Below are 25,707 nucleotides of genomic sequence, written 5' to 3'. Positions count from 1 at the left end.
TGGATCCTCTGGACTTCTTGACAACCCATGCACTGAGTCACATTTTTTTCTAATTTTCTCCAGCACAGAATTCTTCTAGTGCTTGCTTGTGTCGATTCCATTCTAGGTGTGTGAGCACCCACGTGCACAGTTGTCAGAGATTTTTGCCTTAGCAGTATCCGTAGGGCTGGCTGTTGCGCCCCCTTGAGTGCCACGCTCGTGCATTGGTATATCAGGCACCGCCGGCCCTATGTCTTCTCAGTTCCTTCTTACTGCTTGTGGTGGTTGGTCCGAGTACCTCTTTCCCTTGCTTCACAAGTGGTCAGCATTTTTTTTCCTACTCGAACCTCTGATTCCAGCTGTAAATAGTTTGTTTATAGTAGATTGGTTAGTAAGTAGCGGTTAAGTACTGTCAGGGTCCCGGGGGGGACTTTGCCCCAGGCCAGGGCATGCCCAGTCTCTGGGTTTTAAGCCATGCTCTGACTGCAACAGGCCTTCTATACCTGTTAGTGAACCACATGGGGGAGTCCAACGTTAAAGAGAGTGTCACATCTTTAAGAACTTTCGTCCCAGGATACAGAAATAATGCGACATTTGCTTGAAGACCCTCCTCATGGAGGCCGCTTTTCACCCAGCCTTGGAGCTGGCCTGGACACAAGACCCAGCACTTTGGCCTCGGTATGTAGCATGCCCCTGGCACCGGGTTCTTCCCAGCACTGATCCACTTCACCAGTGCCCAGGAAGAAGACTAAGAGGGACCTGGCACTGAGCAAGTCGGATCAGGAGGAATTGGGCAAAGGACCCTGCGTGGGCTGTCCTCCCACGCTGGAGCCGCAAGGGGTCACGCCCCCTAGGGGACCTTCTGCCCCTTAAGGGATCCACCACCAACTCTGGGGAGCGGTAGGAGACCCAGGCTGATGGCATAGTCCACGCCCTCCCAGCGCACAGAGAGCAACTGACTTTCCTGCCACAGCTGGCAGGCGTGTGGTGATGGACCCAGTGAAGGATCCCTATGAGGGCAAGCCAGCCATGAAGGCCTCCCAGAAGATGAGTGAGCTGGGCTGGCATCTGGAGCCAAGGCAGAGCCCTTTTTCACCACATCCTTGGTCTCCGCGTTAGCCCAGGTCACCAGTTCGCTGTTACAGGTCACCAGCACCGTGCTCCCGGTCTCCGCCCTCGTTCCAGGCCTCACCCAGAGGAAGGTGCTGGTTGCCTTAGTCAGCACCGGTCATCTTCGCACCGGCGGTCACGGCACCAAGAACTCAGGGATGCTCCCCAACACGGTGTCACTCCCCATATTCCCAGCACCAGTCTAACAATTCAAGGCGCCAGTCACCCATGGCGACAGTTAGCCACCAGACTCAAGTGTCAATTGTCCCTTCCTGGTCACCAGAGGAGGATTTCTCTGGCATGGAGAGGGAGTTCAGCCCTTTGCTGACACAGCACTGTTGCGACTGGGCTCTGGGGGTTGCATCTGCCGCAGTGATGCCAACTTGGCAGCAGGGCCAGTAGCCAGCGCAGTGGCCTTATTGGAATACCTCGGGCATGCCAGTTATGCTGATGCCCCTGTCTCCAGTCCTTGGTCATTGTGGTAGAGGAACAGGTGCCCACCCAGAGACCTCTTTCCCCTGCGGGGGATGATCCCTCAGACCCTCCCCCAGTGGTTCATTCATCGTCCTCTCCAGACGAGGCAGTGGCATTGCCCTCCTGTGCTAGCCCACCGGATGACTTTAAGGAGCACCAAGCCCTGCTCCAATGGGTGGCCACTAACTTAGGCCTCGAGGCGGAAGAGATGGTAGAGCAATCAGACATGGTGTTCAATGTACTCTCCGTGTCCACCCCTGCACGTGTCACACTCCCAGTGCATGAAGGAATCCTGAACATTGCCAGAACAAATTGGCAAAAGCTGTCCTCTATCCCGCTCACTTCCAAGAGGGCTGAGGAAAAGTATTTTGTTCCCGCCAAGGGGTTTGAATAATTATATACCCACCTGTCCCCGGGGCCGTTGGTCGTGCCAGCAGCCAACAAAAAGGACAAGCGGGGGCCTGCTAGTTCCACCCCAAGAAATAAGGAGGCCAAGAGACTGGATCTTTTTGGAAGAAAAATTTATTTAATGGCCAGTTCCAGGTAGCAGACCACCAGGCTTTTTTGGGGCACTATAATTTTAACCTGTGGGACTCCCTCCACAAGTTTAAGGACTCCGTGCCACAGGAGGCAGCCCAAGAATTCGGGGCTCTTGTGGAGGAAAGTCCCGCAGCAGCTTGGTGCTCCCTCCAGATGTTCTGGGATGCAGCCAACTCGGCAGCCAGGGTAGTCGCCTCGGCGGTGGTCATGAGGCACAGCTCCTGGCTTGAGACATAGATCTACTGTTCGATGGAGTCGGGCTGTTTTCCGATCAGACGGACATGAGGCTGCACAATCTGAAGGACATTCAAGCCACCCTCTGCTCCCTGGGGATGCATACGCCTGAGTCTGCGATGAAGCCATTCCAGTCGCCTCCGCCCTTCCTCCTCCCATTCACCCGTGCAGCCTGGCCCGGCAAAATACCACGGAGGCCTGAAGCAGGCGTTTTGAGGGTGCACTCGAGAGTGACACCCCAATCACCTCCCCAGATCTGCCCCATCTTTTCCTCAACCATCTCCATCCCTACCGTTCAGCCTGGTTGAGACTCACCTCGGACCATTGGGTACTAAAAATTGTCACTGGACTACCCCCTTCAGTTTTTGCCTGCCCCTCCCCCCGGCCCCTTCTTCCCCAGCCCTCTTCAGGAACCCTTCTCACGAACAACTCATCGTTCAGAAGATAACCTCCTGCAACTGAGGGAAGTGGAGGAGGTCCTCAAGAAATGAGGGGGGAAGGTTTCTACTCCCACTATTTCCTGATCCCGAAGGCAAAAGGGAACTTACGTCCCATTCTGGACCTGACACGACTCAACAAGTATCTCAAGAAGTTGAAGTTTTGCGTGGTATCCCTGGCCTTCATCATTTCTTCCCTGGATCCAGGAGACTGGTACACTGCTCTCAACTTGAAAGATGCTTATTTCTATATCTCTATCTTTCAAGGGCACAGACTGTTTCTCCATTTTATGGTGGGCCAGTGCCATTTCCAGTTCACAGAGCTCCCCTTTGGCCTCTCCTCGACCCCGTAGGTCTTTACAAAATGAATGGCCCCAGTAGCCGCTTACCTGAGGCATCAGGGAGTCTAGGTCTACCCTTATCTCCACGATTGGCTCATCAAGGGCAGATCACGGTATCAAGTGCAGAGCAGTCTCGATCTGCTGCGGTCCACATGCCGCAACGTGGGCTTGTTAGTGAACGAAAAGAAGTTAAACTCTATCGGTTGCACTGGTATGAGGGTCATCGGTGCACGTGGGCCAGGGCCTTCTTTCTGGAGACCCATTTCTGAGCCATGTTAGATGTAATTTCCCATGTGAAGCACCACCCACTCATCACCGTGTGCACTTGCCGAAGGCTGCTAAGCCACATGGATGCTTGTAATTACATGGTCTGTCATGTCCCACTCCACCTCCAGGTGCTGCAGGTGTAGTTGGTATCAGTCTACATTCCCAACAGGCACAACCTGGACGTGGTAGTCAAGGTACATCCAGGCATCACTGGCGTGGTGGATGGACCCCACATCAGTGTTGCAGGGAGTCCTCTTGGCGTCCCCGTCGCTAACTCTGGTGTTGGACGCCAGGCTGTGGAGCCCACCTGGGCAAGCTCATTACACAGAGCCATGGTCGGGGGTCGACTGTACCCTCCACATAAATGTCAGGAAGCTCAGGGCGGTTCACTTGGCCTGCCAGGCTTTTCGGTTCCAGTTACAAGGCAAAATGGTTCAAGTCATGACTGACAACACTGCCACAGTGTTTTATATCAACAAACAGGGTGGAGCCAGGTCATCAGCCCTCAGACTATGGGACTTCTGTGTGCAGCGTGCCATCCATCTTGTGGCAGCACACCTCCCCGGAACCAGGAACGTCTTGGCAGATCACCTCAGCAGAACCGTCTCATCTCGCCACAAGTGGCCTCTCCACCCTGATGTGGTCAACCAGATCTTCCGAAAGTCCTCAGGTGGACTTGTTCGCGACTCACAAGAACAGGAAGTGCTGCCGATTCTGTTCATTTCAGGGGGTCGACAGGCCAAAGGCAGCACGCGAGCCGATTTTACTGTGGCACGCTGCTGCCGGCCTGGGGTCCTCACCGCTGGCTCTGCTCAGCCTCCTGCCGGCCTTGATGGATGGAATCCCGGGCGGGCAGCGGGCTCAGCGGGGCCAGCGGCCAGGACCAAGCTGGTGGATGGAACCCCAGACGGAACTCAGCCCGCTGCTGGCCTGGGGTCCCAGCTGCCAGTCCACTCAGCCCTCTACCGGTCTGGGGTTCCATCCGCTGGCCCCTGTAAATATAAAATGTATTACTGGCATGCAAAACCTTTAAATTACTGCGAATAAATGAAGACTTGGCACACCACTTCTGAAAGGTTGCTGACCCCTGTTCTAGTGAATGCAGCTTCTGACTCTACTGTGATAATTATGTAGAATCATAATGGGATGCTCAAAATGCAACCTCTTGAGTACATTGTATAAGGCCGAGCCCAGGGAGGTGGGGCTCAGGTTACAGGCCCCCGGATGAAGCCTTGGGCTTTGTTGTCCCCGTTTCTTTCCCCTCCCCTTCCTCCCCGGGGGGGTGGGGTAGGGCTTAGTGGGCTCAGGCTTCAGTCTCCCCTCCTCAGGTTATGTAGTATTTTTTGTTGTCCGACAGGGGTTGTGATGCAATGAAGTTTGAGAACTGCTGTTATACTTCAAAGATAAATTTTAGATAAGGGTGAAATGATTCCTATATAATTTCTATATATTCTAAAGTTTATCAAGCATTTTGAGAACTTTCAGAATAAAAAGAACGATAGAAAGAAATGAATGCTCTTGTTTCTTTATATGAGTTATATCCAAAAAGGCTAGTAAAACAAACTCTTGAACCAGTCTTCCCTTCTTTTGGTTTTGTCACTGTCACATGAGACTATAAGAGTCTTATTTAAAAATCTTGTTTTATTTGTGCAGGAGAGCAGAAACAGCAGTAGGTCATCTAGTCCTAGTGTGAGAATGATCACTACCCCAGGACCAACCTCTGAAAAGCCAGCTCGTAGTCTTCCCTGGACACCTGATGAATCTACAGGTGATGTTTGATTTTATTTTTTTTTGTTCTTTTGTTTATTCTTGTCTTAACATTCTAAGAGAGGTTTATTTTATAATATATTTTGATTAAGATCAATGTGTGTGTAAACTTTACAAAGAAATTGAATAATAGAGCAATTGATTGATTTTAGTTTTCTGACTCTCATTTAAACCATTACTGCATTTGCTCACTGGTTGTACAAATTCTTTAAGTAGACACAATGAAATTACATAAACTCTTAACTATAGTTCATTAAAAGCAAAATATATAATTTTCCTATGATGCTACTATAAATAGAATATTCTACTTAACAGTTTTGAACATGAATTTTGATGCTACATTTTTTAAAACACAAGGCAACATTTTATTTGTATGTGTACATTATAAATACACATGTCTAGATTTCAGTGAGCCACCTTTTTGGATAAAGTATTGCTCAGGATAAGTAAAGGTGGCAGATTCAGGCCCATATCTCTGGAGAGGCGTGGGGGGGAAGAAGGCGTGTACACACGTGCTATTGCAAGGTGTTTTACAAAAAGTTAGCGTAAAGTTTTATTTCAGAAGCGTGTAAAATATTTGTTTACCAGAGTATCACTCTTTTTTTGTTATATTACACTCACTCAGCCATGTTTTATAATAGTGGAATCTAGTTAAAGAATTCTTATACTCTTAGTCCAGTGCTTACAAACCATAATAAAAGGATCAGAACTTCAACACACTAACACCGTTGGTTCTCTGTGATATCCTAAGATCACAAGTGGGCAGACTTTCTGACATATTTGTCTCAGAAATTATATGTAGCACTGGGAGCCCAGAGTCTCGGTTCCTTTCCAAGGACAATCTTTAGTTCATGGTTTGCGTAAATCTGACTAGGAAAAAAAAAAACAAGATATCAGAAAAACTGTTTCAAAAAGTTCTCATTTTAAGGCAAGGTTGGTTACAGCATGACCTTGAATAGCCCTCTCTTTTGGTACTCGGGGTCTGCATGCGAGTCATTATCTTTAGTTCTCATTTTGCTCTTTGTTAAGGAGGAGAATGGCAGTTTCTCCTTTCTCACCCTCCCGTTTCCTTTACCTTCTTGAAGTTGTTTTTGGAGCTACGGTAGGTAATCTTTGGGAGGCAGCACCTTTTCATTTTCGCTGCCACCACCCCACTACTTTATGGCAGATGCTTTCGGGATATGGCTGGGCAGCCCACTTCTTTCCCACCTATCCTCTACCATTTGCTCTCCTGATAGCAGTCACACAGTGCTGGAGCCCAGTAGTTTTTCCACTTACAGCAGTAGGGTTATCTTAAGATTTAGCAATAGACTTGTGTCTCTCAGATCTTGGGCTTCTAAAGATACAAAGCATGTCAGATTCCAGAAGCATGAAGTGTCGTTCGGAGGGAAAATTCTGGGAAGACCCATGGTGTTGCTCTCTTCCAAAACAGTAACAGCAGTGAGGCCCAGCAGGGATGTTATAGGTTTCCCACATTACTCCTATGCTATCCCTAAGAATATTGGGGAGAAAGGTATCCTAGGACATATTGGGTGGGAGAGGTGGTATTTTCCTAGGTTTGGTTTCATGTCTGAGTAAAGTCAGTCATGTCATGACTGAACAAAGTTTGTGTTCATTTTGTTTTTCAGAGCTGGTTTTGCCCAGCCTTAATTTAAATTCAGTTAATGGGTAGTAGGGTGACCAGATAGCAAGTGTGAAAAATCGGAACAGAGGGTGGGGGGTAATAGGCACCTATGTAAGAAAAAGCCCCAAAATATCTGGACTGCCCCTGTAAAATCGGGACATCTGGTCACCCTAATGGGTAGACTGACTGGCTGATCCCTCATAAACAAGAATGGCATAGCAAATAACTTTATAAACAGCCAGCCAGAATGCAAACTGTGCAAAAAACCTATGTTCAACTAAAATGGCCTCTAGAAATTTATAAAGGTGTAATATTTAATCTTTTTTTCTTTTCAGTACAATAGATCATACTCTAATAATGTTGTCATTCTCAACTAACTTTACAAAACACAAACCAAAAAAAATGGATATTTCCAAATATCATTCTGCATATTGATGTTTAGTTTTGTTTATACTTCCTTAGCAAAAAAGGATTGTTTTTAGTGTCTTATGGATGTCCTACATGGAAATGTACAATTAACTCAATTGAAAATATATTATAGCTGTGGTATTGTTGTTACAGATACCAATGGGTCAGATAACTCCATCCCAATGGCATATCTTACACTAGATCACCAGTTGCAGGTAATAACTGTATATCTTATGAGCAATTGAATTTTAAATTCAGTCTAAACTAGTCTAAAACATTTTCATCTGTGTTTTTTTTCCCTGAGTGATATAAATATGGGCTGAAAAAATATTGTTTTTCGTATTCGTTGATGTTTGTGTCCTGCCTAACTTTTGAACAAGGCTAAAAAAAATTATTCTGTAACCTGAGATTGGTTGACTCAGATTTAATCAAGCTATTAAAAACAAGCCCTGGGAAATATGATCCTTAAAACAAATTGAAATCTTAGTTTAAAAGTATGAATAAGAATTTTGCTCGAGGTCATAGAATAAAATTGCTACAGTCTCATCCAAACTTTATTTGTTCTATGGATGATCAAATAGTGCTTTGATCATCATCCTTTGTAACAAAGAATGTGGTAGAGCAATAAAATGTAGATGTTGGGTCTGATTCAGCTTTGGCAACAGTGCACTAAGATTTTTCCAGGGCATGGTTTAACACTTATTTTTAAAAGCTTACTAGTTTCTGAAAGCTGGTATAAATATATTGCAGACACATTCTAACACACTATTATTGAGATATCAGTTGATTAGATTTTAACGTGTCTGATTTATTTTCAGCCTCTAGCACCATGCCCAAACTCCAAAGAATCTATGGCTGTATTTGAACAGCACTGTAAAATGGCACAAGAATATATGAAAGTTCAGACAGAAATTGCATTGCTGTTGCAGAGAAAGTAAGTAAAATGCTTGTAAAGAGAAAACATAGATTGAGAAATATTGAGAATGGGACAAGTGAAGTGTATCTTTGTGTACTGGAGTATTCTATCTCTTGTCTCAGTGACTTTCATTTTTATGGCTTTATTAGAAAGAAGGGTTTGAGTGACAGAGAATAGCAGTTAAGAATATTTTTTCAACAAATATTTATTAGTGTCTGAAGTAGGAGTGTTGCTTTTAACAGATTTTACTTTTTAATGTCCCAATCCTGCATTGAAGTCTGTAAGATTACTCCATGTACTTAACCTTAAACACATGTACTTACATGCAGGATCAGGGACTAAGGGCTGGTCTCCATTACAAGGAGATCAAGGCTGCTGCAATTGATGCAGCAAGGATTGATTTGTCAGGTCTAGTGAAGACCTGCTAAATCTATGGCAGAGCACTCTCCTGTAGACCCCCCTACTCCAGCTCTCCAAGAAGAGTAAGGGAAGTTAACCGTAGAGATTCTCCCATTGACTCAGCACCATGAAAACACGGGTAAGTCGACCTAAGCTTTGTCGACTCCAGCTATGTTATTCACATAGCTGGAGTAGCATAATTTAGGTTGATTTAACCCCGTAGTGAAGACAAGCCATTCGTCTGAATAAATTGTGGCAAGACATTAAGCCCCAGTTATGCAATGAGCTCTAAGCAATCAGACTCCTTCACTCATGTGGAGTCCTAAGTGATTTAGAGTGACAGTATGTATGAAGCGGGTCCCATTGCATGAACTTTATTGTAGGTTTGGAGCCTTTACTTAGTGAGATTTTAAAAGAATTTTACAGATTAGAATAATATAGAGAAAAGCTCTGTTTGCATTCAGTATTGAGTTCATGTACTGAGAAGTATAGAGAATAATTTAAAAACCAATTCGGTTGTTGTGATCTCTTAGGCCTTTCTGTTGTACTAAATATTACACCTGAGACATGATCTTCATAAACTCAGTGATAAATTAAAATTTTTATTTGGTTAAAAATAAAAATATACAGTAGTGAATACTCACAAAAACAAGCAGGTGTCAGGCTCAACGGGTAGTGATCAACAGCTCAATGTTTAGTTGGCAGTCAGTATCAAGTGGAGTGCCTCAGGGGTCGGTCCTGGGGCTGGTTTTGTTCAACATCTTTATTAATGATCTCGATGATGGGATTGATTGCACCCTCAGCAAGTTCGCAGATGACACTAAGCTGGGGGGAGAGGTAGATATGCTGGAGGGTAGAGATAGGGTCCAGAGTGACCTAGACAAATTGGAGGATTGGGCTAAAAGAAATCTGATGAGGTTCAACAAGGACAAGTGCAGAGTCCTGCACTTAGGAAGGAAGAATCCCATGCACCACTACAGGCTGGGGACCAACTGGCTAAGGAGCAGTTCTGCAGAAAAGGGCCTGGGAATTACATTGGATGAGAAGCTGGATATGAGTCACTAGTGTGCCCTTTCTGCCAAGAAGGCCAACGGCATATTGGGCTGCATTATTAGGAGCATTGCCAGCAGATCGAGGGAAGTGATTATTCCCCTCTATTTGGCACTGGTGAGGCCACATCTGGAGTACTGCATCCAGTTTTGGTCCCCCCACTACGGAAGGGATGTGGACAAATTGGAGATAGTCCAGCAGAGAGCAACGAAAATGATTAGGGGTCTTGGGCACATGACTTACGAGGAGAGGCTGAGGGAACAGGGCTTATTTAGCTTGCAGAAAAGAAGAGTGAGGGGGGATTTGATAACAGCCTTCAACTACCTGAAGGGGGGGTCCAAAGAGGATGGAGCTAGGCTGTTCTCTGTGGTGGCAGATGACAGAACAAGAAGCAGTGGTCTCAAGTTGCAGTGGGAGAGGTCTAGGTTAGATATTAGGAAACACTATTTCACTGGGAGAGTGCTGAAGCACTGGAATGGGTTACCTAGGGAGGTGGTGGAATCTCCATCCTTAGAGGTTTAAAGACCTGGCTTGACAAAGCCTTGGCTGGGATGATTTAGTTGGGGTTGGTCCTGCTTTGAGCAGGGGGTTGAACTAGATGACCTCCTGAGGTCTCTGCCAACCCTAATAATCTATAATTCTATGATTTTTATTCTCCATAGCATTTTAATGTTAACATTTTTTTATCTTTAGACAGGAGCTAATAGCAGAACTGGACCAGGATGAAAAAGACCAGCAAAACACATCCCGTCTGGTACAAGAACATAAAAAGCTTTTAGATGAAAACAAAAGTCTTTCAACTTACTACCAGCAATGCAAAAAACAGTTAGAGGTCATCAGAAATCAGCAACAGAAACGACAAGGCACATCATGATTCACTGGGACCTTTCAAATAAAAAAATATGCACAGAAAAGACTTTTGTATTATCCCTTATTATGACAGCTCATGAGTGTTAGCTTCTTGATGTGTTCAGAATGCCTATATTTGTCTACTGCACTTAGAACGTCATTTATTTTCCTTTTCTTATGGTGAACATTCATTTCAACAGGTTTTTTTGAACGAGGTGGGAGAACAGTGACTTGAATTAATCACCAGCACTCAGCTTACACAAATACAGTGAACTGTGGCTGTACACGTGCTCAGTGTGTGAAGGCTAGCCTAACAAAAGAATTAAAATGGCTGCTAAATTGTAAAATCTTGTTTTAATTTCTGATGTTACCTCAATAAGAGCAAAACAAAAACTTCTGTTTTAGAATGGTTTTGTTCTTGTGTCTCATCTCAAACAAATTTACAATGACAGTCATTTTCTCATGCACCATGCTGCAGAGCTGATGTTGATTGACCAGAGTAATTCATGATGCATTAGTGATACCTTTTACCTGTAGATTTAGTGCATTTTTCCACATGCAAAATGGTAGTCAGACTGATGCCAACATCACTGGTTCAGTGCTTGATAGCCCTGCATTTTGACTAATATAATTCTTGTAATCTCGCATTCATAAAATTTTTGAAGCAAAAGGCTGTATTTTCTGTACTTTTTTGGGGTGAGGAGTGGGATGGCATGCAGTTTCACCTAATCATACTGGACAAAAAATTATGATGGTGATTCATTGAGCAAAGTGGGTCTCTTGTATAAAAGGAGAAAAAAATCAAAATGTGTGGAAGCATGTGTTAACCTTTAAAGCTTTTATGCCTGTAGCATCTTTGGAAGCCAATTCAGAAAGCAAATGAATATAAAGTTCTATATAATCATTCCCTTCATATTAGTTATTGGGATCTTTTTGAACCCTTATTGAAATGCTGAAAGGAAAACATCCATATTCACCATACATGTAAATAAGTTTGTTTTGGATAAAGAGCTGAGGACTTGAGTAATTTTTATTTATTTTTAAATACAAAAACATGATATGAAGTAGGGAATGCAGATGGACGAAGCTGGTAAGAAAATGAGAGAAATGGCTTAGTCTGCTTTGTGAATCCTAGTTATTTCAGTCATTTGAGAAATGTTCAAAGCAAGCCTGCCACAGAATGCCTGCTGCCTTTGTGACTGAAGAGTTGCATTTAACAAACTCAAACAAAACATGGAATGGTCAATATCTGTATTTGCCATGATTATGTGAGCAGAAATCACCGAAAATGGATTGTTTGGATTATAAACTAACTTTCAACTGAGTCACTTTTTAATAGAATCCTAAACTATTTTTAAGTTTCTCAGTCTCAGGTTTTAATAACATTAATCTTTTGCAAAGATGAAAAATAAAATGAAAACTTAGTCTGTTGTATCATCAAAATACCAGCGAGATGATCAAAAGTTTGTGATTTAGTTGTTGGGCTTCATTTCAGATGAATAAATTAATGCAAGAGTTTGTTAGTAGCGCTTGATAAAATACTTAGTTGTAAAAACCTCACTACTTTTCTCTTCCGCTCTTCTTCCTATCTGATAAATGTTGATATTATTGTGAATGTATAAGAATATCAAAGATGAAGGATACCTTACTGAACAGTGTCATTCTAACTTTAAAATAAACCTATTATTGGCAAGCCTTTCGGGAGTTAAAACCCTTCCCTAACTTTATTTAAATAAAGGAAGGGTTATCATTCCCGAAACCTTAGCAGATAATTTGATTAGTTAGCTGAAACTGATATTGGGATCAACTTAAGGGCACACATATTTATAGCAAAATGTAATTGGCAGAGAAAATAACTGTAGTATTAGGAATAGCACAAGTGATCCAAAGCATTGCTGTTTGCATACATCTGTCCATCTACCAAAATGGACACAGTCAGTGCTCAGCAGCTTCTTAGCATGTGTTTAAGCATGAAGTAGAGGAGAATGAATACTAATGCTTGACTTCACATGCATGGTTAATAATTGCAAAATCATTTCCCAGGACAGTCATTGAGGTTCTTCTGTGTCATAATGAAACATGTTTAAATTAATATTAACACTTCATATGCAAAGTCACTTTATGGCAAAATTTGAATAATGGAAGTGAAAGCAATGCTAACTTCATTTAATGGTACATAATACAAAAGTCTAAGTTAGAACAGTTGCTTATAACCTTTTAAGTTTACATTGAAAAGGGTCTCAGACTGTAAAATAAGTAATGTACACTGTGTGGAATTCAGCTCCATTCACTACTTAGATTGTGTTGCCATTCTAATGATATTTTCCAGAGAGAATATAGAGTTCATGTCCTTTTGCCTTTCAATCTTCCCTTCCCTAATTCCACCAAAAATTTGAACTGTTTGCCCCCACTTTCTCAGTGAAGTCTTCTGTGTGGGCAAAATCCTTGTACTTCTCCCCCCAGCAAACCTAGAGGATAGCAATGGCTATTTGAGCCAAGGAGAACTAATAATTTATCTTCTTGTGACTTCAGCATTTTCAAAAGGCTTTTGTTTTTAAGTTGTTTACAAATGTGCTTTTATTTTTTCTGTTAAGCTATTTTGGAGTGTTCAGGACATATTTTTCATGTCATCTTTTACTCAGTTAAAGCTATCCCTCTAGTTGTGGATGTGTAACATCTAGTTTTGTCTGGGCACTGCCTCCTCATTCTCAAAACGGTAACAGGTTCTGCTTTTTGTCAAAGTATGTGTTGTGTAAGACATTGTGTAATGAAAGTATGCTTCTGTATACTGTGCAATTTTACCAAAAATGCTTTTTTAGGCTTTATTTTTGTGTTTTGATGAAAAGTTGAAGATTGTAATTCAAAACTTGTACATAAAATGGTGAATGATTTCATATGATGTGGGAATGAGCAGTGTGGCTTTCTGCTACAGGGGTGTATTACATTACCAGGAATCAAATTAATAAAAGCTGAGAGACTTTAACAGAGTTGTAATGCCCCACCACTTGCCATGGCATCTTTGATCTGTGAGGGAATCCCACGGTTCGTGGGACAGCCATCGGAACCACAAAGAGAACACTCTTATGTTCTTTGCTGTTTTCCTTGATGCATGCAGAGGGACAGCTATGGACAAACAGATCCCACCACAGCTGCATATCAACACTGAATCCACCTCGGACAACCCTATCTGGAGACATTTGCCTGATTCTGTTCCTAACACACACAGTTACGCTTTGTGTTAGAGGCTTCACTGGAATACATAGGCAGTTGCAATCAATCCATTGAGCTTCCTGTCTCCCTTGATAACAGTAACTTTATCCTAACTCTGTCCCATTGCCCCTGGCCTGCCTGTCCTACCAAGGGGTTCTCAGATGCCATGCTCAAACATACTTTTTTTTTTTTTAATCTTTTTAGTAACAGTAGGAGCAGTGTGGGAAGAGCATTCCCAACCCCTGAGAATAGGAGTTCCACATGCTAGTGGTTGGGGAGAAAAATCCTTCTAAGCCAGGTCTCTCATACATGTGTGATGCTGTTTAAAACAGATTAACTTTTTTAAGGACTTAAATATATTCCAGAATTGATTGTTGTGAAGTAAGTTGTCTGTGGTCAACTTTTTAATACTTTCACTGGTTCAGGTGCATAGGATTTTTTTAAATAAGTTCCAGTCTTGTTGCTTAGGCTCTTTATTTAATTACTAAATCCTGACGGAATAGTGTTATATCAGGAAAAGGTGCTGCCGTTATTTGCATTATGCTTATCAGTAAGAGTGTGTCAGTTTATTATTTCTGAGCATTTTTAACACCTTTTGGAATCTGGACTTAGGTCAGTTTAGTGTGCAACAGTTCCTCCCATCTGCTCCACACAGTTGAAGTGTGACATTTTTCCCTTCCTCCTATACTGTACATGGCTGGCTGTTTTAATCAGTGTGACACAGAAGAATTGAATTTAGACTAAATGAATACAAACCTGTTACAAGGTGTAAAACAAACTGAATATGAATTTGACGTGATTTCAATAAGGCGGTATTGTTATTAAAGTCATTATTTATGCTTTGTTATTACATTCTTGGATCTCAAAAGTATTTGCAAAATTAGTTAACGGAGCCTCAGAAGGGTTTTGGTCCAATTTACATATGGGTAAATAGAGGCACGAAAATGTTAAATGACCAACCTTTAGACATGGTCAGTGGCAGAGCTAGGAAGATCTGAGTCTGTCTCCTGGTTGTAAGAATAGACTGTGTTCTCCTCTGTCTAGTTTCAGTACAATCGGAGGAAATCAAGTTGGGTGGGCTTGTTCATGTGGAACAGAAGGGTCAGCTACCTCCTGAGCACCAGCTTCCCCATCTGTGCCTACAATGGGTTCTGCATGGGTCTAAAGATCTGCAGTAGGATTAGGACTACTTGGGCTGCTTGGTTGTGCCATCACCATAGAGGTTGAACTTGAGAATGTAATCTCTTCAGAAACACACACACCCCAGGGTGGCTGCCAGGACAGGAGGCAATTGTGACAGTCATAATCTGCCTCCTGCTTCCACTAGTTCACAGATGGGGGACAAATCCTGAGCCTCAGAGCATAAATCCATTAGCACAGGAGTGCCCAGCTGGTGTGAAGTCAAAGGTTTTTGTATTCGAGTGCTTGCTCATGTCAATTCCATTCTAGGTGTAAGCGCTCCCACGTGCGGTCATCTGAGATTTTTGCCTTTGTGGTACCTGTAGGGTCGGCAGTGGCGCCCGCTTGAGTGCTGCGCTCATACGCCAGTTTATCAGGCATCACCATCCCCATGCCCTCTCAGTTCCTTCTTACTGCCAGTGGGGGTTAGTCAGTGCCTTTCCTTGCATTGGCAGGGCTACCAGTTTTTCATCTACTGACTTCAAGCCTTAGGGCCTTGTAAAACCTTTGTTTATAGTAGTTTACTCCTGGGGGAATTCTGCACCAAAAAATCCAAAATTCTGCATATTTTATGTCAAAATGCCGGTTATAGCGATGCCCCTTTCACACCGCTTATCACTGCCACCTCAGAGCAACAGCTGGCAGCACAGACTGCACCATAGAATCATAGACTATCAGGATTGGAAGGGACCTCAGGAGGTCATCTAGTCCAACCCCCTGCTCAAAGCGGGACCAATCCCCAGACATATTTTTGCCCCAGATCCCTAAGTGGCCCCCTCAAAGATTAAACCTGGGTTTAGCAGGCCAATGCTCAAACCACTGAGCTATCTATCCCCCTCACCATGCTCAGTGCATGAGGCATGCTCGGAGATCGAGGCAGAGGGAATTGTACTCACCCCTAAGCCTTCCTCCCTGTGGAGTAAGATGCCCTGGAGCCTCCCCCAGTAGTGCAGTCATCTTCATCCCTCGATGAGGTGGTTGCAGAACCCTCAAGGGCCAGCTCACTGGATGATTTCTAAGAACACAGGCCCTGCTGTGTTGGGAGGCTGAGAACTTGGGCCTGAAGGTGGAGGAAATGGCTGAGCAGTTGGACACCTTGTTTAATGTCCTGTTAGTCTCTACCCCAACCCGTGTTGCACTACCAGTGCATGACGGTGTCCTTAAGATTGCCAAGGCCCTCTGGCAAACTCCTTCCTCTATTCTTCCCTCCTCAAAAAGGGCCGAAAAGAAATATTTTATCCCGGCCAAAGAGTTTGAATACGTCTACACCCACCCTTCCCTGGGCTCACTGGTGGGCTCTGTGGCCAATGAAAGAGACAAAATGGGGGCATACTAGCTCAACCCCTCAAAATAGAGAGGCCAAACGGTTGGACCAGTTTGGAAGAAAAATGTATTCAACGGCCAGTTTGCAATTCCATTGGCAAACTATCAGATCCTCGGGCTGTTACAATTTTAACTTATGGGACTCCCTCCATGAGTTCAAGGAGTCCCTCCCACAGGGTTTGCCCCAAGAATGTGGAACCCTGGTGGAGGAGGCAAACACGGCTGCCAAGTGCTCCCTCCATACCATACCATCTGTGGCAGACTCAGCAGCCAGGGTGGTTGCATTTGCAGTGGTAATGAGGCACAGCTCCTGGCTTCAGACCACCGGACTCTCCCAAGAAATGCAGACCTCCATCCAGGACCTCCCATTCGATGAGAATACTCTTTTCGGACCAGACGGATGCTAGGCTGCATGGGCTAAAGGACACCAGGACCACCCTTCGATTGCTGGGCATGCGTACACCGCAGCCTGGGAGAAAGCGGTTCCGGCCACCCCCGCCTCCTAGGCCTTGGCAGTCTCATCCAGGGTCTGCAAAGAGAAGGGTCAGAAATGTTAGTTTCAGCCACCGTCATCCTTCCTCCTCCCACTCACCCATGCAGCCCAGCCTGGCAAAACACACCAGGGGCCAGAAGCACTCATTTAGAGGGTGCAGTCGAGAGCAACAGCCCAATCACCTTCCAGGATCCACCCCACTCTTTCCTCAACCGTCTTCGTCCCTTCCATTCGGCCTGGTCCCAAGTCACCTTGGACTGTTGGGTGCTGGACATAGCATCTCAGAGTTACACCTATAGTGGAATGGACAGGAGCAACACATCTCTCAGACCAACTGTTAAGAAAGGTAGGTAACAGTTTTTCCCCCCACTGCTCCCACCCACACATGGGGGTGGGGAGGGGAGAGAAGGGAATAACAGGCTGCTCTGTCCTGGATATTAAGTGCAGGGAGTTAGTCCTTCACATCTGCTTGAACACCATATTGGCCACAATTGAGCTGCTAACAGAAATAGTGAAAAATTCCATAGTACTACATGAGACAGAGATAAATGTGACAAGGGGATAAATGTGCCCATTGTAGCTCCTCACTGGTTCCATCCTTCCCCATTTCCAATAGGACACTAAAGCATATTCCTTGCATACAAGAGTTTCTTTGGGTGGAGTGGAGCATGCTGTAGAGTCACTACTTTCACGTGGTTCTCCCAGTTCTTCCTCATGCACTGCTGCCATGTTTACAAAAGTTTTGCCAATGCAAGTTACATTGGCATACAGCCACCACAGTATATCGCTTGTGCATGTGCATACTTGGCTCCTTGTGTCAGTGCTGCACATACTCACCAGAAGTGCTTGTGTTGATGACTAGTGCAGTGCACCATTGGTAGGTATCCTAACATACAACCTGCCACCGTTCATTGTGCCATCTCTTGGGTAGTTTTGGCAATGCATGGTGGGACAGAAATGACTCGGACAAGGGTTGTTACCTGGGGTTTTATTGTACACATGGTCAGTGTTCCCTCTAAATTTTTATGTCCATGTGCGGAATTAATTTTATGTGCACCAATATGGAAGTGATGTGTGGTGAGGGTGGAGCTGTGGGGTTCAGAGTGTGGGAAGGGGGATCAGGGCTGGAGCAGAGGGTTGGGGGTGAGGTGAATGAGGGCTCTGGGGTGGAGCCAGGGGTGAGGAGACTGGGGTGTGGGAGGGGGCTCAGAGCTAGGGCAGAGGGTTGGGGAGGGGGGATGAGGGCTTGGGTGGGGCTGGGGATAATGGGTTTGGGATGAAGAAGGGGACTGAGGCAGAGGGTTGAGTGAACAGGGTGAGGGCTCCAGCTAGGGAGTGGGATGGGGTGGGGCTGGCAATGAGGGGTTTGGGATGCAGGCTGCCCTGGGTCTGTGGTGGGGAGAGAGTACAAACAGTAGTAAAACCCTACCTCTTACTGACGAAAGTAGGTAGCACAAATGTGGAAGGAAGATGCCATTTTTCCATAGTCACTTTTCTGTGTACAGTGGAGTGCAACAGCTGAAAGTTAATAAACAGACCTATTGGTAAAGTCACATCAACCACAACCCCAGCTCTAAACTGGAGACGGGCTTGGGGAAGTTGGGAGCTGTATCTAATTTTATGGTTTGGGTCCATTGCTTTTGTGTCCTCAAACTATGCTGCAAGATATGACTGACTAGAGCTTTTTGAAAACTAAGGGTGATATCATGAAACATATGAAAGACCTCAATCCTATTTACTATATAGCTTTCTTGAAGCTCAGGAAGTGTAACCCATAGCACTGGCTATAAACTTAAAGCAGGGTTTGGTTCCGAAAAGCGAATTGGTAAAAGTGGCGCTGGTGAGGGTTCTATGTTTTGTGTTTCAATGATGCAATGCTGAATGTACTTGCTTTACAGATGTGGGGAGATATCTTTAACTGAGAGCCCTGCAAACTTTGCATGGGATCAGAGAGTCTGGGACAAAGCAATGAAGGTGCTTCAGACCAAGTTGAGCCCTCAATCTCAGCGGTATAACCAGGGCCAGTGCAAGGATGTTTTGCGCCTTAGGCGAAACTTCCACTTTGCCTCCCCCCCACCCTGAGGCTTGCCTCCCCCCGCCCTGAGGCTTGCCCCTCCCACCCGTGGCAGCTACCCACCTCCGCCCTGAGGCACACACACACCCCCCGCCCCAGCTCACCCCTGCTCCGAGCACGAGCACCCCAAGCACGCCGTCACTGCTTCACTTCTCCCGCCTCCCAGGCTTGCAGCACCTAAGCTGATTGGCGCGGCAAGCCTGGGAGGCAGGAGAAGTGAAGCAGCTCACCCCTGCCCCACCTCCTCCCCAAGCACGCTGTGGCTGCTTCACTTCTCCCGCCTTCCAGGCTTGTGGTGCCAATCAGCTTAGGCGCTGCAAGCCTGGGAGGTGGGAGAAGTTAAGCAGCCACGGGGTGCTCGGGGAGGAGGCGGGGCAGGGGTGAGCAGGGGCGGGGAGTTCCCCTGCGTGCCGTCCCCCCCCCCCTTACTTGCTGCAGGCGGCCCTCCCCGTGCTCCCCTGCCCCAGCTCCCTCCGTCTAAATGCCAGCGGCAGCCGAAGATCCGGCTGCCGCAGTCGCTGCCGAAGAAAATGGCACCCCCCAAATCCCAGCGCCCTAGGCTACCACCTAGGTCACCTAAATGGTTGCACCAGCCCTGGGTATAACTCCTATTGTATTGAGATTGTATTTTCAGTAACACCTATGTGGCTTTGTCAGATGTAACTGATTAGAATGTAATAAGCCATTCTGCTGATGCACACGGAGTAGTAGAAGATAGCTCACTCTCTGTAAGCTGTGTTGGCTCTGCAATGTTAACTAGCAATAGCAGTAAAAAAAACTGTTTTCCTCAAACTCAGCAGCTTTGACTCTGAATACATACAAGGAACAGATCTGTTGGGCAAGGTGCCCTTTTTACATAGTCACTTTCTAGAGTAGAACTGTACTTATAAGTGACCTTAGTCTAGTTTGATTTTTTTCCTAGAGTGGTGAGAGACCACTTGCATCCAAGAAGGCTGGGGTTATGAATCTGAAACAAAAGAAATAATGTCTGAGAACTCTAAACTGTCTTTCCTCTGCCTAAAACCCAATCACATCGCAAGAAAAAGACAGTTAACTGGTAAGAATAGCCTTTCTAGCCAAATATAAATAGCTGAGGGTCTATATCCTTTTAAACTCCATTTACAAACAGTATTGGGGGGATTTGTTGAAAAAAGATTCTCTCATAGGCTAAAAATAATAATAAAAGGGAACGGCAAAGGAAATCCTAGAGACTCAGAAGTTTAACCTTCATGAATTGATTTATTTGGGGCAGCTTTTGTAATAGTTGTTTTGAACTCGTGTGACCAAATTTAATGTGAAACTTCGAGACCTTTATAACATCCTCAGTAGGGAATAGTATCAGAGTCTGTATACAAGATATGTTAGATTTTAAAAGTGACTTTGTATGCTACAAGTTGTAAGGCAGTAGTGCATTTCCTGTCTTCCCCTGACCAAATTATTATTTGTTACACGCTGATGATCTCCGCTAATTAGAGCCGGTTGAGAAAATGGAGTATCAATTTCCCAAGGAATGTAAAAATCCTTGTCATTCAGGAATCGTGGATGAGACCTCAGTAGATCATCTAGTCCAGTCTCCTGCACTCAACACAGAACCACGTAATAACTAGACCAGAAGTGGGCAAACTATGTCCTGTGGGCCGGACCGTCCTGCCCTGCCCCTGAGCTCCCGGCTGGGGAGGCTGGCCCCCGGCCCCTCCCTTGCTGTCCCCCCTTTTTCTTTGCAGCCTCAGTTCACTGCACCGCCAGCGCTTTGGCCTGCAGCTCCTGCTGGGCAGCACGGCGGCGTGGCTGGCTCCGGCATGGTAAGGGGGCAGTCAGGGGACAGGGAGCAGGGGATGTTTGGATGGAGAAGAGGTTGGGGGGCGGGGCAGGGAACAGGGAATGGGAGGCTGGATAGTCCCAGGGGGCTGTCAGGGGGCAAGTGTGTGGATAGGGGTCAAGGCACAGGGAGCAGGGGGCAATTGAATAGGTCAGGGTTCGGGGGGGCAGTCGGGAACAGGGAGTAGGGGGTGGTTGGATAGGTGTGGGAGTCCCAGGGGGGCCTGTCAGTGGCGGGGGTATAGATAGGGGTCAGGGCAGTCAAGTTACAGGGAGAAGAGGGGGTTGGATAGGGGGTGAGGTCCTGGGGAGGGGGTCCCGGGAGGGGACAAGGAGCAGGGGGGGTTGGATGAGTTGGGGATTCTGAGGGGGGAAGTCAGGGGTCAGGAAGTGGGAGGGGGTGGGGCAGGCTGTTTGGGGTGGCACAGCCTTCCCTACCCGGCCCTCCATATAGTTTTGCAACCCCGATGTGGCCCTCGGGCCAAAAAGTTTGCCCACCCCTGAACTAGACCATTTCTGACAGGTGTTTGTCTAACCCAGGGATGACCAACCTGTGGCTCCAGAGCCATATATGGCTCTTCAGAAGTTAATATGCGGCTCCTTGTATAGGCACTGACTCCGGAGCTGGAGCTACAGGCACCAACTTTCCAATGTGCCAGGGGATGCTCACTGCTCAACCCCTGGCTCTGCCACAGGCTCTGCCCCCACTCCACCCCTTCCCACCCCCTCCCCTGAGCCAGCAGTGCCTTCGCTCCCCACCTCCCCCCCAGAGCCTCCTGCATGTCACAAAACAGGTGATTGGGAGGTGTGGGGAGGGAGCGGGAGACACTGATCGTCTGGGCTGCCAGTGGGCGGAAGGCGCTGGAAGCTGGGGGGGAGCTGATGGGAAGGCTGCTGACATACTACTGTGCCTCTTTGGCAATGTATATTGGTAAATTCTGGATCCTTTCCAGGCTCAGGTTGGTCACCCCTGGTCTAACCTGTTCTTTAAAATCTCCAGTGACAGAGATTCCACAACCTTCCTAGGCAATTTGTTTGGAATGGAACAAAATGTTGAGATTTAAAAATTTCCTGTCAAACAAAAAATTCTGTTTCAGAAGGAAAAATGTGGATGTTTTCAATTTAAAAAATGAATAGCAAGTCTAGTCAATTTGACATTTTGACCAAGAATGACCATTTTGAGTTTCAGTGAGCAGAGAAGGGAGGCAGACCCCAAACTGCACCAAATCAAAGCAAAAATACACTGTAGTATGTAGTGGAGGTGGTGAGGAGGGGATGTGAAGGAAGTGGTGGTGGATCTCCTAAGCCTGGGGCAACCGTGGCATGCCACTGTCTGGGAAAATTTCTCTGTGATTGCACGGAAGTCAGATTTGGCTTCCTTGCGATCACTGCAAGGGAGTGAAGGGGTGTTTTGTCTAAGGGTTTTTAGGGACTGTTGTTGAGGGGAGATTCCATCCTTGGATCTGCAGAGTGAAGAACTAGTTAGCCTGCATTAACCCGCTGCACCAGCAAACCTTATTATCTCGGGGGCGCCTCCCGGGCATGACTGCTTGGGGCGGCCAAATTTGTAGAGCCGCCCCTGCTTATTATGCCCAAATTCTCTCGAGAAGTATTTGCCAGAGTCACTTTAAAAGACAATGCACAGGAAAGGGGATGTGTTAAGCAGCTTGATTAGATAATTTTGTAAAACTTCATCAGCTTCCAATACTGATTTTCAGGGCAATGCAGTGTGAGAATTACCTACAAAACCCCAATTACATGGCTGAGTCCTGCTGGGTGCTGAGACTCTTCTGCTGGGTACTGACACTTTTCAATGGGCACTCAGAGCCTTACAGGATCAGGTCCATACTTACAAAAAGCTGAGAGATTTAGCCTTGGCTTAATGTCCTTCTAACTCTGGAATGAACAAACACTTGTAAATTAAAGCTAAAATATGGAAAATCTCTAGGAAAAGTTTACAGGCCTGGATTTAAGCCAACATAATATCTCTGCATGGGGAAAATATTTGTGGGATCAGCACAATGGACAAAGCCATTCTCAAATAACGTTACCAACTACACTGTTTTGTCCTGTTGTCCAGTCTTATTGTGTTAAGCCTGGAGGGGAAGAGGGGAGAAGCAGCTGCCTCCAAATACAAGTCAAAAATTGAATGTAACACTAAACGTTGCTGTGATTATTTGCATGAAAGCATAGAGATACAGAATGACCAAATGAGTCATTTATAGACTGTCTTCACTTATTAACTTGGCATAAATACAAATTCCTTAAGAGTAAGATGATGAACACTGATCACTTTGCGCTCTCGTGACCCTCTATGATCCTGTGCCTGGTATTTACTTAGGCTAATTTTCCCAATGGTATCTGAATAGACCTAATCATTGCAGTGTGAGTTATAATACTGCATGGCAAAATATCGAGTAGTCGTGTCCCTTTTCCTGTTGTTTTACTCAGTCCAGTCACAAAATGTTAAAGTTCTCAACGTGTGGCACAGTTTAAGAACAGGTTGTGGTTCTGTGATTCAGGCTTGGTTCCCTGTAGCTTGGAGATTCTTCATAGCAAGAAAAGTGGTGGATGGAAGGAACTTCAGATGTTGCATCACCAGAAATGTGCAGTCTTAGCAGTGGGATGGATCAGAGCTATAAGAGAGAGAGAGACGGGGTTCCCTTTAGTGGGTATAGTAGGATTTGAGACCCTGGTGTTCTGTTTCTATTTCTGCCACAGTGATCTTGGGCTAGTCACTAAAACTCCATGTGTCAGCTTACCCCACCAGCAAAATAAGGATAATACTTGTTATACTTATCTGAGCAGGGTGGGCTGTGTTTGCAATGCATAGAAGTAATCTGACAGATCAGAAAAGCAGAAGCTAGTGGGAATACTACTAACATACAGGACAAAATTACAGATTCAGCAGCTCTGATTAGCCTTTACATTAATAAAAACATGCAGTTAATACTTTTAAGGAACTTCTCTATTTATCCACATAACTGGTATAACACACAGAGCAGCCAGTGCAGAATCTCCATTCAACCAGCATGTCTCAGACACCAGTGCAAGAGGGACCATGTATACAAGAGAGAGACTAGTTCAATCACCATGCAGATGGAGTCTTTTGGCCTGGCCCTTCACACAACCACAAAGGTTGTCAGTGGTTTTGTGATGTGACTATCTAACAACTAGACTAAAAACTCCAGTTCATTCCACAGAGGCCACCAAGTAGAGAAATTGATGGTATTAGTCACTACCCAACTGGTAGTAAATAAACTAGTGACTTAGACATGAAAGGCTCCATATCCATATTGTTTTCACTAATTGTACTCTGGACAAGGACAGATTTAATTCCAAGGGCAGGAATATTAACCTCAATTCACCCCCTTAATCAAGTGTGGAGATACAGGAGGCATAAGTAAGGGAACCATGACATGGATCATCAACATTGTCATTTGCTTTTACAGGCAGCAGCATCTTGTGAAAATGTCACTGCAACCACCAGAAGCCAAGAGTTTCCATGGCAATGTGTGGAACATGAGCAAAAAGAAGACAGAACCCTGGGCTACATTTTCAAAGGTATTCAGGTGCCTAAAGATGCTGATGGGCACCTAGTGGGGTTTTCAAAAGCACCTAAGTGCCTGTGCAGTGTTTTATAGATTACCAGAGGGGATGAGAATGTGTTGCAGGAGAAGTATAATAAACAGAGGGACTTCCTGGCCAGGGAGCTCTCTAGTAACTGCTTAAGGCGTGGCTTTTTGTGTTTATGTTGACACACTACAGTGCCTACTGGGAGTTAGGCCTTTGGTGCTTTTGAAAATCCCATTAGCTGCCTATGTGCATCTTTAGATGCCTAAATACTTTTTAAAATCTGGCCCGCTATGTGCTACTACGATTCAGCCATCAAATGTTGCAGTCAGACTTTTTACTGGTTCAGCAGCTCCAAAGAAATAATCTGGAGAGGTTAGACATAGTGAAGCAAAGTTAATGCTCATGGTGTTTGTTTAAAAAAAAAAATGCTGATTTGTGTTCCATCTTCTAATAAGGTTACCTACCCCCCTTCCACCAGAATGCAATTTCTTACCACCCAGCAACCAGTTCTACCACTGTAACAAGTCTCAAAAAAGGAAGATCATTTTGCAGTTCTTAACCAGTTTTAAACATCATAAAATAAAAGACTTGAATTCAGTGATTAAAGGTTTCCTCCTGTGCATACTAGATTGCAGAGATACATCTTTAGGTACATTGTTTCATAATGATTGCATAATGTTCCTGTAATAACATGCAGCCATACAGGGGGAGACCTCAAATGTATAATGCATTAATAGCTCTCTAGGAGCCCCTTATTTCAATCAGAACCTTACTCTTAATTTTTAAAATGCTTTTACAGAATTTTTAACAAGCAGCCACGTTGCTTTCTTTTGGTTTTTTGTTGTTTTTTTTACTATCCAATCTATAAAGCTTTTTAGGCCTTCCCAAAATATTAAGTCTTGAGTTTTTTTATTTCATTGCCATTATTTCAGAGAGACTTCGTGGAACAAGTCTCATGACTGGAATATTGGCATAGAGGGGCATAACTTGTTCAGGAGGGACAGGTGGGATGAAAAGGGAGGAGGTGTTGAATTATGTGTCAAGAATATATACACTTGTTTCAAGGTCCAGAAGCAGGTCAGAAGCAGACCAGTAGAAAGCCTGAGTAAAGATATAAGGGGTAAAAATAGGGGTGATATCATGGTAGGGGACTATTGAAGAGAAGGTGGATGAGGCATTTCTAGAACAAATAATAGAAATATCCAAAACACAAGACCTGGTAGTAATGTGGGACTTTAACTATCAAGACATCGGCTGGATAAGTAATACAGCAAAACTCAAAAATTTCAATAATGTATTGTAGATGACTTCTTGTTTCAGAAAATGGAGGAAGTAACTAAAAGGAAAGGCATTTGGATTTGATTCTGACCAACAGAGTAGCAAATTTTAAGGTGGAAGTCAATTAGGATGAAAGTGAGCATGAAATTATAGATTTCATGATTCTAAGAAAAGGAAGGCCAATGGACTTAAAAAAAAAAAAAAAACAGACTCCTAGACTTTAAGGCCAGAAGGGGCCATCTGATCATCTAGTCTCACCTCCTGCACATTACAGGCTACAGAACCTCACCCACCCACGCCTGAAATAGACCCTTAGCCACTGACTGAGTTACTGAAGTCCTCAATCATGATTTACAGACTT

The 25,707-nt window shown here is 45.0% G+C and overlaps 1 protein-coding gene across 11 annotated transcripts in view; it reads left to right on the top strand.

The window, feature by feature from the left end:
- The window catches only part of MAP3K7 (mitogen-activated protein kinase kinase kinase 7), a 66,966-nt gene extending 52,511 nt beyond the window's left edge, over window positions 1-14,455 (top strand). For all 11 annotated transcript variants that reach the window (XM_045009303.1, XM_045009300.1, XM_045009299.1 and 8 more), the window contains 4 exons: window positions 5,036-5,150; window positions 7,335-7,396; window positions 8,000-8,115; window positions 10,240-14,455. In XM_045009303.1, coding sequence (XP_044865238.1) covers window positions 5,036-5,150; window positions 7,335-7,396; window positions 8,000-8,115; window positions 10,240-10,420 — 474 coding nt within the window. In that variant the 3' untranslated portion in view covers window positions 10,421-14,455. The remainder of the gene's footprint in view (window positions 1-5,035; window positions 5,151-7,334; window positions 7,397-7,999; window positions 8,116-10,239) is intronic.
- The last annotated feature ends 11,252 nt before the right edge of the window (window positions 14,456-25,707 follow it).

The sequence above is a fragment of the Mauremys mutica genome, chromosome 3 (genome assembly GCF_020497125.1).
Source record: "Mauremys mutica isolate MM-2020 ecotype Southern chromosome 3, ASM2049712v1, whole genome shotgun sequence".
NCBI lineage: Eukaryota > Metazoa > Chordata > Testudines > Geoemydidae > Mauremys > Mauremys mutica.
This window is presented reverse-complemented; position numbering and strand designations above follow the sequence as displayed.